At 34.5% G+C, this 16,330-nt stretch overlaps 1 protein-coding gene across 2 annotated transcripts; it reads right to left on the bottom strand.

Moving 5' to 3' along the window:
• Positions 1 to 99: 99 nt before the first annotated feature.
• On the bottom strand, positions 100 to 13,823 carry LOC147397201 (protein tesmin/TSO1-like CXC 5). 2 transcript variants are annotated; one of them, XM_086452726.1, is made up of 8 exons: positions 13,209 to 13,823; positions 12,115 to 12,222; positions 8,899 to 9,076; positions 4,936 to 5,292; positions 4,632 to 4,735; positions 4,377 to 4,498; positions 1,556 to 1,984; positions 100 to 952 (listed from the first exon to the last, which is right to left on the bottom strand). In XM_086452726.1, exons 1-8 carry the CDS (start codon positions 13,436 to 13,438, stop codon positions 735 to 737), a joined length of 1,746 nt encoding a protein of 581 aa, XP_086308852.1. In that variant the 5' UTR covers positions 13,439 to 13,823; the 3' UTR covers positions 100 to 734. The 2 variants fall into 2 exon arrangements, with proteins under 2 accessions (XP_086308852.1, XP_086308853.1); XM_086452727.1 differs by having other exon boundaries at positions 4,404 to 4,498; positions 13,209 to 13,822.
• Positions 13,824 to 16,330: the final 2,507 nt, after the last annotated feature.

Raw genomic sequence — 16,330 nt, forward strand, 5'->3', positions numbered from 1 at the left:
AACAAAAGATGTACACAATGACAAGAAGGGAATTTTGATCGTGGATCTTAATTGCATCGGATGAGTGGAAAGATTACGAAAGATAAAATAAAAGTTGGGAACTTTTAAAGTGGCAAGGAAGTTCGAAAAGAATGTGGATTGAGATAAAATTGAGTGGAGCAAGATTCATCCATCCAACCCCAAATTTTTGAGATTAGGCTTTGATGGTGATGATGATTCCAATTGTTTCAGAACTACATAAATTTTGGGCGACTTAGAACCATTAAATACGTACTCAACCTGATTACTAATTGAGTCCAAATATGGACCCACAACCGAACAAATCAGATCAGGTCTATCAGTTATCCCAATGTAAGATAAGAAACTTCGTGATCTTGATTGAGTCAGGTTTGTCAACTAATCAGGTACACATCGACACCCCTACCACTGGAATGTCAAGGATATCTTGCAAGAACTATACAAGTTTTGGGCTGAACAATGGAAGTAATTCAGGAATTTTAAGAATAATGGAAAAATAAATAACAAACACCCATACAGGTACCGCCAATGAGGCTGAACCAACTATATCAGATATGAGGGAAAAAAAAAATCAGTTCCTACCGTGATTGATTCTTCAACCACAAACAGATTAAGGGTCCAAACATTCTTTATAACTGCATCAAAGATGGGCAAATTCGAATGCTGGCCAAAATATGATAGATGCAGTAACATGCTTTGGACCAACACTATCATTTTTACATCTCATTTTCAATTTTTGGTTTTATTAAATCCCCATTTTCAGTGGGGCATCCAGCCTTAAGAGGCTGAGTATTATTAGGAGCGGCAGTAACTGGACTCACCGTCTGAGATATTTCAGCAGCAGTTGGAACAAAAGGTCTTACAATGCCATTGCCAATGGGTTCTGGTTGACTCCATGTTTCGGATCTTGCGCTTAATGAAGAATACTTTTCTTCTGTAACATAAAAGAATGGAAGAATAACTATTTGTAATATAATTCAGAGACGGAAAATTATAAGATAATTAATGTTCATTGAAAAGCTCAAAAATATGAAAGCAAGAGGAACCATTAACTTGACTCGTCTATTTGATATGTTGGGATAGTTGATAAAAAAAATGGCAAATGTTTCAAGGAAAAGTTTTTGGGTTGGATTGGTGCCCATAGAATATATCTCTTTCACTCTTAGAAAGCCAATTGTGGGCCCAATAAAGGGAAGCACCGTAAAATTTCAAAGATACTTCTAAACCAGTTTGGTCATTTAGGACAGACTTGTTTGGTTTTCAAGCTTTATGCATCTAATCAATGGAGATGGCCCAAATTTTCAAAGATACTTCTAAACCATTTGGGACATTTAGGAACAGACTAGTTGAATTTAGATGTTTCAATGGACGTCTGAGTTTAGGAAGCTCAACTTGGATACTGACCCTCCGTAACTCGACTACTAGTTGTCATTGTTCATGTTTCAGAAACAAAATTTACATGCAAGGTAGAGAGCCTCACCTTTTTATTGGTCATGATTCAGAAACAAAAAATTTGCACTTATGGTAGAGGCTTTACCTTTTATTCTTCCACAAGTAATGATACTTCGAAGACAATCCCGGAACCCAGTCAAGACAAGCCTTTCCTGCTCCACGTAGAGCTCTGTCATGCCCTGACCATATGGCAACTGGTTAGGCATGTTCCGGCTATTGCTCAGGGCCCCATTCGGTGATGCGGCTGCCGTGAACATTGTATCCTGCTCATCACACATCAGCGCGAGAGTTCCCGGAGACATTGGCCTTCCTTTCTGCAGGTCAGCACCATCTGATCCGGAATCATCTGTGCTTATTTTATCAGCTTGGTTCCCACTTGAACGGTCATCAGCCACAGTTTTCTGAACATCAGGAATTTTGCGGCTTTCATCTCTCTCTTGATTTGTCGAAGCAGGAGGGCTTTCTGTTTGATCATCTCTCTCTGCTTGCTTCTCTGTTGTTGTGCCTTTGTTGTCTGCAAATGTAAATTATGAAGTTCAAATGATCAGTAATCCCTTGTTGAGATAAGGTGTTAATGACGATGATGACTACTAATAGAACAGTGAAATACAATCTCGGCAACTCAGACAGGTCAAGACGGCTATTTATTTGGGACAACAGAAATCAAGGGTTGCATTCTTTCAACCAAGGTATTAAATTTCAGTTTCAGTTTCTAATTTGGTCTGCCCGAAAATGGAAATAATATTTTGATCACTGTGGAAATGAATACAATTTTTATGGAAATGATGGAAATATAGTGAAAGTGATGGAAATTTTCAACGTAACCGCAGCAGGAAGTAATACAAACTCATTAACTCAGACAAGTCAAGAAAACAATAAACAGAAATGGCAATTGGGACAATAAAAATCGAGTCCTGCATTCTTTCAACCAACGCATTAAATTTTGGTTTCTATATTGATTTGCCTAGTAATGAAAATACTTTCGTAGAAATAGTTTGGTCTGCATGGAAATAAATACAATTTTCATGGAAATGAAAGAAACCTAGTGGAAGTGATGGAAATATTGAGGAAATTTTCACTGTAACCGTGGGAAATAATAAAGAGAAGAAAACACACTTTTATAAGTCATCAAACTACAATAAATGAACATATGAATGTCGAAATGGAGATCTTTGGCGTTCCGCTACATGTTGGCACTAGTTTTTGAGAGTCCAACAACCAAAACCAACAATAATTTACATAGAAATGAGAATAATAATGTGACATCAACCAATACACTTTCAAGTTAAAATACTTGATTAAATGAACGAACCATTAAGGACTGCGTTAACACATTATCGTATTTTTATTTTTAAGAAATTTGTAGAATAGATTACTAACATATGCAATTAATTTGAACATTGGTGATTATAAGTGTGTACTTCTATGAGCATGTTAATATGCTCTGAATAACCAAAATAAGATGATATAGAGATATCTAACTAATCATAATAGTTATTTTGATAAATAACTAATCATAATTCATTTCTACTAAGGAATGAATATTATGTGTATTAAAAGATTCTTTCAACAAGAAATTTCAGTTTTTTTTATTTTTATAAATTTTGCAAATAGATATAGAATATAAGTTTAAAAAATGAATATTTTGATCAAAGTTTACTGTTCATCAAAATATTTCCACCGAAATCCAGTATCTTCATACATGAATTTTGATTATTTCGGTTAAAATTTACAGTTCATTATTTGTAAAATGAATAGTGATTTCCACTGAACCATATACAAAAAGAAAAAAACTGTCCATTAAAATTTTCTCCTATCGGCTCTTTTGGAAATGGAAATATTTCATGAAAATATGTCAAAAAATTAGAATTATGCTTTTAATATTGGTAGAGGGAATTGACGTTTAGGAAGAACCATGAAGCCCATAATAAGGTAAAAGTGCCATTTGGTACATTTGACAGGTATGTCAATCATCATCATTGAAGCCTTATCTTAAGGATTTGGGATCGGCTACTTTTGACAGGTAATTTTTTTGGAAAAGAAAGAAACACAACAAAGAAAACTGAAAGAAGGCTAGAAACGATGAAATAAATATTCAGTCCAGCTATGAAAAATTCAGCAAATCAATCATCGATGAGGAACATCAAATAAAAAGGCGTACATGTGATATTTCATAGTTCGAAGTAGTAAGCTTCTGGTCAAAATGTTAACCTGGTGGCCTACTTCCAAATCCATTACCAAATTTTCCTATATTAATTATCTAAGATACCCATATATAGATACCGATAAGGACACGTATACAAGAAAAGTCCATGACTCCAATTCTCGAAACCTGGGATGTGGAAATGGGTACGAGCATCCCTCTACATTTTGATGCCACGCACCAATGTCTAGTTTTTTTGGTTTATCCGTTCTAAGTGTTATGTCATGCAAAATACTATGAAACTTTTATATTATGTAGTTATTACAAAGTAATACACCCCAGCTAGAAAGAACTTGCAAGTTGAAGGTCTTGAAAGAGCAAGGGGGATACTAAAAATGAAGAAATTGAGGAAATGAGAGCAGGTACGAATACACTAGAATTAACAGAAGACATGGCTTTGCAAAAAATTGAATGGAGGAAAAGGATTCATTCAGGCAACCTGAATTTTTTGGGATATAAAGCTTTGATGATGAGTCCAATACAGTAGACTGCTTACAATCTATTGTTTCTCTACATTTGTTGCTAAATAGATTAAAACTGTTAGAAGTTAACATAATGGCCCATAATACATTTAAGAAATAAGAAAGTTGCATAGTAGAAATCTCCAAGCAGTTCCAGCATTGGTATCAGTATAACAGTTAATCATCTAAGCCTACTGGTTAGTTCTGGACATGATAATATTAAATGCTTGATAAGCCCACACCTTCTCCTTTTTCATCTTGATATATACCTGCAAGTGTGTTGGCAGCTTCTGCTGATGCTACAACCAAAACTGCACAAAGCTCCTTCACATCTTGGGGATGGACAACGTCTGCTAACAGAGACCTTTCACATGACCAAGTAGTACTAGTTAATTATTTAAAAAAATGGAGATTTATTGGGAATTTAGAGCAGAAACAAAATAAAAAAGGACAAATTGACTATACACGTGATAAATATGATTAGGCTAAATAGATACCTGTATGTGAACTTTGAGGATCCAAATACTGCAGGGTTAACAACACGAGGAAGAGGTAAGGATGAAAAGGAAGAAGAGGATGAAGAAGCTTTATGATGATTTGCCTGATACAAGTAGGAAAAACTTACAGTCAATCAATGATGTAATAAATTCTAGATGTTGCAGTAAATGTCAAAATTAAAGATAGACCACGGAAACCGAGTTCAGTTTAAATCCAACTAAAAGGTAAAAAATGCAACAAATACATTCAAATTCCAATGGTCATGCAAACAAGCAGCAATGCATGCCTACTGACAGAAATTACCTGTGAGAATTGGCCAAGTCTGTTAACGGACAGATCTTTGGGTGTTGTCCCAAAGAAGTGTTCCTGACTTTTTCTCTTTCGAGATGCTGAAGGTGAACCATAACCTAAACCAATAGCCCCACTGATGGCGGCATTGGCTGCTGCTTGCTGCATGTACAGTGCATTACCATGCTCTCCATGGAAGAGAGCACGTCTCTCTTCGCTGCCTTCGAAGTTTTTGCAGTCCATGCATTTACAATTTTCAGAACAGAGAATGTTGGCTTGGAAGCATTCACAATACTTCTTGAGACACCCTGATTTCTTGCAGTGACAACCCTTGTTGTGCTTTCCCACCAATGGGACCTCCCCGGCATCCTCCTACATTTGTTTACAACAATCCATATGCATGTCAACAGCAACCAAATAAGAACAAAGTTCATTTACAAGATATCCAACGGCAAACCAGTCTACAAGTATTCTAAGGATAACATCCATTTAATTTGTTTCTAGAAATTTATCTCTATTCATCTTACTTAAGTATCCCTGATATTTCCAACAAAAAGTCCATGTCGCACAAAATTAAAAAAAGCAAGGTAAAAATGATCCATGCACTGTCACAGCAACAGATTTTATTGGAATAAAATTCAAGCTTGCTTTTTTATTTCTCAAAAAATACGTTTTCAGGATAGGTAATTTCACCAATAAGATTGTTATTTTGTCTTGACCAAGATAGTTGGGATAAGACCTTTTTGAATGATTTCATATGAGTTTACCTGACGTCAAATTTTTGCACTTCAAAATGGAGATTATGTTTAAGTTGTTTAAATCTATAGTTCAGTCATGAGAACCAAGTGTCCAATAGTTTTTTCAATTGTGATCAGTTTTGCATCAGCCAATAGCAGAACACCAAGCAGGTGAGCGAATGGGCTTTAAGACTAACTGTTTGGGTTAGCCTTGTGCCTACACCATCCCAACCAGTAGGAATAATTTGGCATATGGAAAGAATTTGGTTGAGAATTTCGATTATGTTTTGGTATTAAAAATATCAGGAAAAACATAGTAAAAAAAAGTGTAACTACACTGCCATTGGGGAATAAATTCATGTTTAATAAGGTTTTGCTTTAAAATTCAGAAAAAATAATGTCATATAAATTACTGTTGTCAGGCCAAGAGCTCAAGTTCTGAAACAAGGTTTTCCATTCTGAAAACTAAATTGTTGTTTCTTCAGCGTATTGGTGGGCCTTGCGCTGACTTAACGCAATGAGGTTGGCAAAGCGATCTCTCTCTCACATTTATACATTAAATCCAAAAATGAAAGACTAATCCAAAAGTGTTATTGCCTTCTTAGTAACCGATTTATATATTAAATACCAAAACCCTATGTCAATCATAACGAAGGGATTGCCAGATTCTCTTTTGGAAAGATTACAAACTACTAGCAAAAATAGCCTCTACTTCATCAAATTCCCTTAAAGCACAATTACATCCCTTGATTTACCTCAAACACCCTTAAGAAGGCTGGCTTTGACTACTGTCTAGCACAAGTGACCCTTGGTCTGGCTCCACCATTTGGGAAAATTCGCTCATGAGTTAACCAACGATGCCCGTGATGGAACGCTTGGTCCTGATGAAGCCAATTGATAATGACGAACTCTATGATGGTGCAAAATATGAGGTGACATATTTTCCAGTAACCAGAGCTTCCCACAGACAGTTAGTGGGTGTTTGATCGACACTCGACAATATTCTCTTCAGTTCCAAAACACAACATAAGGTGCAAACATTCATCTTCCCAAAGATTAACATCATAGACAGGATTGACATAATAAGCCCCATAAAGAAGTGGTATCCAAAATGCACCAAAGGCAATAAAAACTTCCTCAATGAAAGGATTAGCATATATGATGAGAGTTGCGGCATTGAAGCTGATGAATGAGTCGTCCCCACTCACTCCTTCCTCATAAAAAAATAATTGGCTATTAGCCTCCTGACTAGTACATCGTCTAAGAATGCCTTGCTGTCAAAGGTAGGGACTTCATGCATTACTTGCCTATAAAAATGTTTGTGAGTGGTAATACTACAGACCTGGGTTCAATACCCACCTTCATCACTTGCTTATCAAAAGAAAAAGGTAGGGACCTTACTGTCACAATTGAACTGAGCAATGCACTTGTCCTTGATCTATTTTCATGAAAGATATGTGGCCCAACCGCCACCTGCAGAAATGCCATCCTCTAGTTTGTTGTACCTAGAGAATTGAAGTCTAAAAACTGGAAATGCACTACAATCTCCTCCACTCCATATAAGAAAAGTCCATTGCAAGTTTTGCCGATAACTTCATATATGCCTTAGGGTCTTGAAGAGATATTACATCTCTTACTGACAGCATTTGGATCTTGTATCACAGCAGCTTGATCAGTTCTAAAATATTCAACTATACGATCCTACTGTCACTGTGGCCTTATCTCCTCCAAACCACTATGTAGTTACTTCTGGGTTTTAATTATTATGATGGTTGGAAGTGACAGGATTTGTTGTCATGACGGGAAGATATAAGATTGTGCAAATCCAAGTCCAACTGACCCCCTATTGAGCTAACATTTTCTTCTTTGATATGCACGCAGGTTAGTGGTCAGTAATTAGTTGGTGAACATGTCATGGTATCAACACTCATGAACCTTACCAACTTAGCAAGCCGGTACCTTCGACTGAGCAAATTATTTCCTTTGTCTACAACGTAACCAAGGCACCGACACACACTAGATCACATCATATTTTCCTTTCAACAATGCGAGTGGATTTCACCCTCAAGATCACAGAGACACAAATACAATGCAATCAGAATAAGTTTAGACCCTGATCAGATAATTGTATCAAAGAATGCGCAATTTATGATGCTTACAAGTGTATTAAATGCTTCAATAGGTTTTCATTATGTAGATTTTATTGGATCAGCACTCAATACTTATTTGATCTTGTGAAGTTTATTTGGTGGTTGATTAATCATTTATTTGAGCAATGGTTGAAATTTTGGTTGATCTATGATGTTTTGATCTGATAAAAGGGTAATTGAAGGTAGATCTATAATTTTTACCAACTAATGGTTGATTAATCATTTAATGATTGATCTGTGATTTGTATTCTGATTAATGGGTTTTAAATGGTTGAACTGTGATTTCTTTTTCCGATTGATGCTTGATAATAGTTGATTTGTTGGGTGATCATTGAAATCTGTTTTTTTTTTTCTTTCTGATTAAAGAAACATATGATTTATACCAAAATAAATTCATGCATGCGATTCAATTCGTTTTTGATACTGTTGACTTCAAATACAGAATCATACCATTTTTAGAATACCAATAAGGTTAACCTGTTAGGGGGTAAAAGAGAGGTATATATTTCGAGAAAGAAACATTCAAGCAGAATAAGTAGTAAATCGATAATATAGAACAGGAAGGAAATGAATAAATAAAAATGACACCACAGCTAACCACCCCCCCCCCCCCCCGACCCAAAAAAAAAACGAACAAACAAAAAAGAAGGAAAAACCACTCCAAGCATGATCACTATGAATGTTGTGATCGAATAAAAGACAGAACCTAAGCTAATTCTACTCAAGCATGACCTTTACAGGTAAGAACGAGTCAAAAATAATTGCTGGCTGCCAATACATGTTGCTTGAATATTGTGGCAATAATAAGAAACAACACTTAGAAAAGAATATTGAGTTCGGTATTCTAAAAAGGCAACAGATTCACTCATTCATTCTATATGAATCAGGCCCTCTTATGCACATATGGAAATGATTACATATTGACTCCGGAATAAGGTATCTTGCTAGTTGATAAACAGTATTATCATGAATAAGCCCATTTCACTTGCAACTTACAACCACAGTTATTATTAGATTCAGAATGATATCCTGACATTAAATCTGGCTGATAAAAGCAAATTATATTAAATCTTGGGCTTCAGATAACATACCCTAATATCCCGAGATGCATGTGGACTGCTAGCAATCTTTGGTCTGAATGCATGTGGATTACGCTCTAAAGTAGCTTCAACAGCCTCTTGCCTAGCAGCCTCATTCTCAACATTGTTACAACAATTTACACAATTACACCCATCACAGTAAATTCCCGAAGCAAAGCACTCACAGTACCTGACCATGCATTACTATGTTAACATAAGATCAATAACAAGATTTAGTAGAAGCAGTGCAGAGCATAAAATTAATATCAACTTAATATTACAGTATAAATGAGCATATTAATGAAACCAAGCATCTTTGATCCCTTGTAGTAGTTTTCACTCAATGAAAGGTAAGTATAATTGATGACACAGAAAGCATCCAACCAAGTGAATCTATTCAGTATCGAACGGAAAAAAAAATGAGTCCATTCAGAGATTTAAAGAGAAAAAAAGGCCCAATTCAAGGTTTCAAGTGATGGCTTGTTCAATGACAACAAAGTCATTATGGAGGGTGTTTGATATTGCATTGCATCTCCCATGACATACTTGTCAACCAATAATCAGATCCACAATTTGCTACCTTGCAAGTTATTCATCACAATATATGCCCCACAAGTGGTTTGTAGAAAGCAACAGAGTTTTTCTGGGGTTTTTTACCTGCTAAACAAGCAAGGGTGGTTAGTAGTCAACGTGAAGGTGTGTTCAACAAGATTTGAACCTAGTTCGTGGGATCAACACTCCACACGCCTTTACCAACTAAGCTAAGTTGGAACCTTCAAAGTGTTTTCTAGTTGATTAGACATTCCATCATTAAAAATCTGTGGCTGTTTTGAAGCTCATCAATTGATGAAACTTAGCATTGTCCTGATTATTTTATAATTATATGGATCCATAAGCGAGTCCTTGAGAGTAAAGAGATATTTTGGAACAAACTGCAAGATAAAGAAAGTTAACGGAACGTGGGGGAAATGAACACTTTACTATCATAAGGAGAATAGTCTAATAGGTTTTTAGTGTTGTGACAAGTTCCTTCATATTCTTCATACAATGATTTAGGTGTACTTCTTAGCATAATGCTTTTCCAAAATCTTGAATTTCAGCTCTTATGAGATCCCTTTGAGTTGGAATAAGAAGCCACCATGTATACATGTAGAGGGAATATTACTTGTCAAATCATGTGAGCCCTACCTCTCAAGTGTATAACGCACACTTAAACCCAAGAAAACTCACAAGCGATTAAAATCGAATAGAGCAAAAAATCTTCCCTTTATTAGTGAAGCCAACTCAGTTGGATATATGAATACCATCCCTTGCGAGGAGCTTCCAGAATTTTGCCTCATGGAGTAAGGGCCGGCTCAACCATCAGACCACTTAGGCAATCGCCTAAGGCCCCACCTTGAAAGAAAGCCCCTCCAAAAATATTTTTTTAAGATTTGACTCACAATCCCTACTACATGGCATTTTTTTGTTGGAGATTAAATAAATTGAGTTGCGTGCCCATAGAAAACAGCTTGATTAGGAGTCTAGTGTGTTCTAAACTCCTACTAAAATGTTGCCATGTAGGCACTGTTCCTATCCTATAGGAATGAGAAACTATTTTGGATCCTGATTCTTAAATTTTCACGATGGAAAGATATGAATTTTTTATTTATTTTTTACTACACCCTTGTCCCAAGGTGTGAAAAGGCCCCCCAAGTAAATATATACTTTTTTTTTTTAAATTGTCATGGTGGAAACATTACACTCCTTCCCCCAAAATTTTCTTTGAATAGACTCTTGCCCAACATTGAGAGAAGACCCCCTAAAAAAAAAAATCTTTTATGGTTCTCATGTGAATCCCCTCATAAAATTTGGAAGTTTTCTAAAAAATAAAAGATAATGAGACATCTTAGATCCCTTAAAAATTGGTAATTTCCAAAAATCAAGAACTCTTTAGATCTCCTATCCAAACCCACGTCGAAATTTCATGTTTTTTCTTTTAAAAGTTGTTTTAAGGCCTCCTCCCCTTGTATATTAAATGATCTAAAAAATAACTCTGAAATCCCACCCACCTTGGAGGGTATGCAAACTACAAAAATAAATAATTTTTTATTTATTATTTTCATCTAATTTTTCTTTATCAAGTTGTTATCTCACCTCTCTCTCTCACACACACACAAACACACATAATCTCTCTTTATAAACACCTTAAAGAGCTAGGTAGAGATTGAAGCATTGAGACACAAGGAGGGCATTTTTATTAAGGTAAATTTAATATTTGAATAAATTAAAAAAGATGCAATTGGTCTTTCTCTCTTCATCGTCGTTTTTAATCTATTTATCCTCATTTAAATCTCACATAATTAATTAATCAATTATTGTTAACTTATTTTTTAATTGATCAAAGGAAAAATAAAAAAATTAATCCTATTTTGGATTTGATTTGGATGTTTTCATGTTTTTTCATGGATTAACCTTATTGTTTATTGAAAATGATTTGCATCTTAAAAAATAAGAAAATAAAATTTTATTCTATATATAATTAATTAACATTATTTATATTAATATATTAAAATATTGAAAAGGCCTCTTTTTAAGTTTTTGCCTTAGGCCTCAACGTGTATCGAGCCAGCTCTACATGGAATCCATCTAAAAAGACCATCTTTTTGGGGGGAAGAACATGTTTTTAACTTCCTACTACATCACTCGAAAATAGGAAAAGGTAAAGTGCAAAAAATTCTGACTTGATCAATTATAGTCAACAAGATCTTTAACAGAGGAGAAGGGGGGGGGGGGGGGGGGGGGGGGCAACCCTACATGGTAGAAGTGTTTTTTGAAAACAAAAAGATTGATGCATAATGGAGTCTGCTCCCTCCAAAGTAAAAAAATTTGAACAATTCTTTTCTAAGGGTGTGTAGGATTGTAGAGAAAATGTTTTCTTCCGGAAAACCAATTCCTATTTGCTTGGAAAATGTTTGACAGTGTTTGATTGCACTAGGAAAATGTCTAAAACATAGTTACTTCTTAGTTTTTGGGGTGGGAGCAATAATAACTTCGGATGTTCCCCTCCTAAAGAGAAAATAATTTTCTTGGGGTTTAGGTCAGATAATATTTTCCCAATCAAGACAGGAAAATTGTTTTTCTTAGGTAAAATGATTTTCCCATACACCTGCAAATTGTCTTTTCCCAGGAAAACCAATAAAGAATTTTCATACAACAAAAATGGATGCAAAGAGAGCATGTACTTACAACTTCAAGCACCGTGAGTGTTTGCAATTGCATTGCTTTTGTTTCTTTGGAGTACCATCTTTTACTTCAATGTTAGGCCATGGCCGTGATCTCGGAGACTCCGGCTTTCTAAAGAAAGAAATAAGTGCCAAAGTTAGGCCTCAGAAATTTCTTTATATGGATAATTTAAGTCTTGTTAAATCACACATATCAATTGTTCCCTTAATTTAAAAACAACAACAACAGTTTACTCATGTTTTAAATTTTACTGTCAATCGAATCAATCACAGTAATATTATTGTTTCTCATCATAACCCAATTCGATTTCTTTACACAGGTGAAAATACATAAATTTATGTAACCAAATACTAACAGCCTACAATATTATATTAGCTAAATATATTTTCAGAAAGATGACACTTTTTTAAAGTTATCCGAGATCTTAGTGCTAGATATTTCACACCCAAATGACACAATGGAAAGTCCAAATACAATTGATATCTGAATTAAAAACCATCAGATATCAGCTGACCAATTCAAACAAACCTTTTTTTTTCAAATTCAAATGCAAAAGGACCTAAATTTAGCACTTTACTCTCAAATGCAAAAGGACCCAGATTTAGCAGTTAAAATCAGTATATATAAGTTAAAATCAAACAGATTTCCAAATAAAAATCCTCTGATATACAGCTGCCCAATTTAAACAAATTTGGATTTTTTCCTTTTTCAAATTCAAATGCGAAAGGAACCAAATTTAGCAGTTCACTCTTAAAATTGGAAAACGATTATAGCATAGTAGCGAATCATCGTCATCGTCACTGAATTAAAAGACAGATCAAGTATAAAATACCGATAGAATTAAGCTCGCATCAAACAACATCAATGAGAGAAAAAGATAAAAGATTCAAAAATCATTTTTTTTCCTAATCAAACAAGAATTAGTGGGGGGAAAGGAAAAAAAACATCATCGGAAGCAAAACAAAAACAAAAAAAAGAAAGAAAATGCAAATTAAAACCCTTAACCCAATATCCAGAAATTTTCAAACTTTTCACTTTCGAAACCGAATCTCTCAAATAAAATAAACAAAATAACAAATAAATTGCAGAAAACTTACACAACTGGCAGAGAAGTACGAGGAGGAGGCGGAGGTGGTGGCGGCTGGGGCTGTTTCTGGTTCTCTGGCGCGACTACAGTCGTCGATGCGCTGCAGAACGTCGTGAAATCGAGCTGCCTCGCAAGCTTCTTCGGTAGGAAATCTAACGTCGCCGTTACCATAGCCGTTGTAGTTGTAGTAGACGATTGGAGCTTTTTCGGCGGGAAATTTCCGCCATCATTTTGCTCCATCGGCCCTCAAATTTCAATAAAAAATAAAAATTTCTCAAATACAGAAAAATTCAAATTTCAATCCACCGATTTCTTTTCAATCACTGTTAAAACCCCTAAAAATGCCCCCAAATTCAAGAACTTTTCGATCGAACAATCTTTCAAAGATCACCAAAAAAATAGGGAAACAGTACTGTCAATCAGCTCGGAAAAACGCCGGAATCAGGAAAATGTTCGCTGGAAATCAATACATTGAGGCCGGAATCTGACGAACTCGATCTCTACGAACGCGAGAATTTTTTCTGGAAATTTTTTTTAGAGAGAGAGAGAGAGAATTTGAAAGAAGAGAAAGTAAGAACAAAGAAGACAGAAGCTAATACTTTCCAGTTTCCTCCCTCTCGAGCTTTGAAATTGAATTTGTAAATATTTGGACGGTCAGATAAGAGTATAAGTCTCATCGTACAGTGGATATTAAAGGTATTGATCTAACGGTTGAAATTCATAGGTATTCGGATGATCGGTTGGTGGCTGTGGATGGAATTTTTTTCTTTTACGGTAAAAGTAGAATTAAATTGGCGCAATAAAAAGGTCATTTTGGAAAGAATCATCAGTTCGGAAAATTAGATTGGCCTCCATGAATTTCAAAATATAAGAATTAAGTCCCTTGACCAATGGCTTGTGACCAAAAGTTAAACATATGAAATTACAAAACCACCCCCATACGGTTTTTTTTTTTTTTTAATATTTTATTTCATGTATTCTTTATAACGTGGACGGGTAGTTTGGCCATTGAAAATTAGACTTCCCTTAACGTTTAATTATTTAAAAAAATTTAATTAAATTTTTGGGATCCCTCACAATGCTAATAATTGCAAATGAAAATTATATATTTTGAAAAAATGTTTTTAATAAACAAAACAACAAATCAAGAAATGTATCTCCACCGTTAATATATGAAATCCAACTATGAGACGAAACACGTATCCATAAGGATGACATGCAATCGTTGGATTTTGTGTTTTCATGGTCGATACTGCATTTCTCTCGAGTTGTTCTAGTGACGCTCACCATTTCCTCTTTTTGACGCCCATTTAAGTGATTTTTTTAAAAATGTAATTACTAAAAAATGCCCTTATCGTATTATTCTATATACCCATCATCTTCATTATTTTTTCTCTCTCGTTCTTCTTCTTTTTTATTCATTTTTGCATCTAGGAAAATTTCAACAAGGGTCTTCTCTTCTTTAATCTTACGTTATGTTTTATCCTAACATCTCAAAAATCAATTGACTTGAAATCGTTTATAAATTGTGTGTGAAATTTACACCTTTATATTTTGAAAAGTTCAATAGGTACATACTGATCCCATACATAAAGATTTGGTCTTGGCATATTGAACACGAAGATTTACAGTAGAAAGTTATGCTCGGTAGGTATTTATCAAATATGTTTTATAATATATGATTAGATGCATACTGAATTAGTTTTGTAATGTTTGGTAGGTACCTACTGAATCGGTTAAAATAAGTTTAGCTTGAATCTATCAAATAAAATCCGTCAAAAATCTTTGAGTAATTCTTTGATCTAAAATTGTCATTTGTGAAGGTTTAATTAGTTACTTTTTCATCTTTCTTGGTGATTAAGTGTAAAAAAATAAAAATAAAAAATTCAAAAAATCCCCATTGATTCAACTTCCCGCAAACTCAAAAAATGATGAATATGAAGAAAGAGAGAGAGAAGAACACAAAGAAGAAGCAACATATTCATTTGGTGAATTTTTAGAATGTTTAGTAACGGGTGAAATTAGAAAAGTGGGTGCAAAGAGACTTATAAAATATTAGGTGGGTGAAACAAGTAAGTGGTTGTAAAGGGAGGAAATGGTGGGCCCCAATATAACTAATCTTGATTTTTTTTCCATGAGGCTACCAATTCCAACCCATATTTAAAAGTGAAAAATTACAGTAAAACCTTTGTTTGTTAAAATAAAAATACTTGATAGAGCAAGTGTACAAATTCTTCTAATCATAATATATTACTTTGTAAGTGTCTTACCACTTGTTTAGTCAAGTTTGACAAGAGAAAAAAAAATTTACAATTTTAAAGGCGAGACCATCATCTTTGCGGAGGACGACATTCGTGTTTAAAGTAGAAAGTTGTAAGAAAAAGCTCTCAGTTGCATCTTTCCAACAATTATTTTCGTACACCTTCTCTATTGTTGTTTTTTTTTTCATCCTATTTTATTTGATGCTCTAAAATCCCATCCAAAGCATCTTTTTTTTCTTTGGATGCAAGTTTGTACGACTATATTTATCTTTCGTAGAGTGTTTTCATTGTTGATTTATGTTTATTTCTGTAAAATCAATGAAAAATTTGTTCACTATGACGCATAGAAGCTTCATGACAATGATCAAAGTACAATCATATAATATTAACATACGGAGACATCTTGTTAGGGGCAAATTTACAATGGGCCACTTGCCCCCACAAGAATTTTCATAGTCTATGGATTAGTGAGTTATTACGACAGATTTTAGTGGTGGATAAAAAAATTTGTCATTACTTCCCTGCCAAAAAAGTATCCATTCTTAGTTGCTCCCACTACTATTTTTTTATTTTTTTTTTCATTCTTAATTATCCCCCAAAACAAATTTCTACTCTTAGTTGCCCCTACATGAGCAAAATCTTGGTTCCCCATTACATCTTATTGAATAAAGCAAGAGAAGTGCATGTGTAGAGGGTGGCTTCTTCTCTTTAAATGAACTTTTATATATAGTTGGGTTATTATCTTTCTTGAAGTACAATTTAAATGAACTTTTATGTAAAGGGAAATGTTCGGCACCCTACTATTTACCCTACACTTTGTCATACGTGTGTTTGTCCTACATGAATTAGAAGTTTTTGAATGAACTGATTT

This window comes from Akebia trifoliata, chromosome 8 (genome assembly GCF_017979445.1).
Source record: "Akebia trifoliata isolate Shusen 1 chromosome 8, ASM1797944v1, whole genome shotgun sequence".
NCBI classification, from domain to species: Eukaryota; Viridiplantae; Streptophyta; class Magnoliopsida; order Ranunculales; family Lardizabalaceae; genus Akebia; species Akebia trifoliata.

Coding starts and splice junctions, on each gene's coding strand:
- LOC147397201 (XM_086452726.1), bottom strand. CDS start 13,438: ATGGAGCAAAATGATGGCGGAAATTTCCCGCCGAAAAAGCTCCAATCG. Junction 5,293..8,898: donor ATGCATCTCGGGATATTAGG/GTATGTTATCTG, acceptor AAACAAATGTAG/GAGGATGCCGGGGAGGTCCC. Junction 4,736..4,935: donor GACTTGGCCAATTCTCACAG/GTAATTTCTGTC, acceptor TACTTGTATCAG/GCAAATCATCATAAAGCTTC.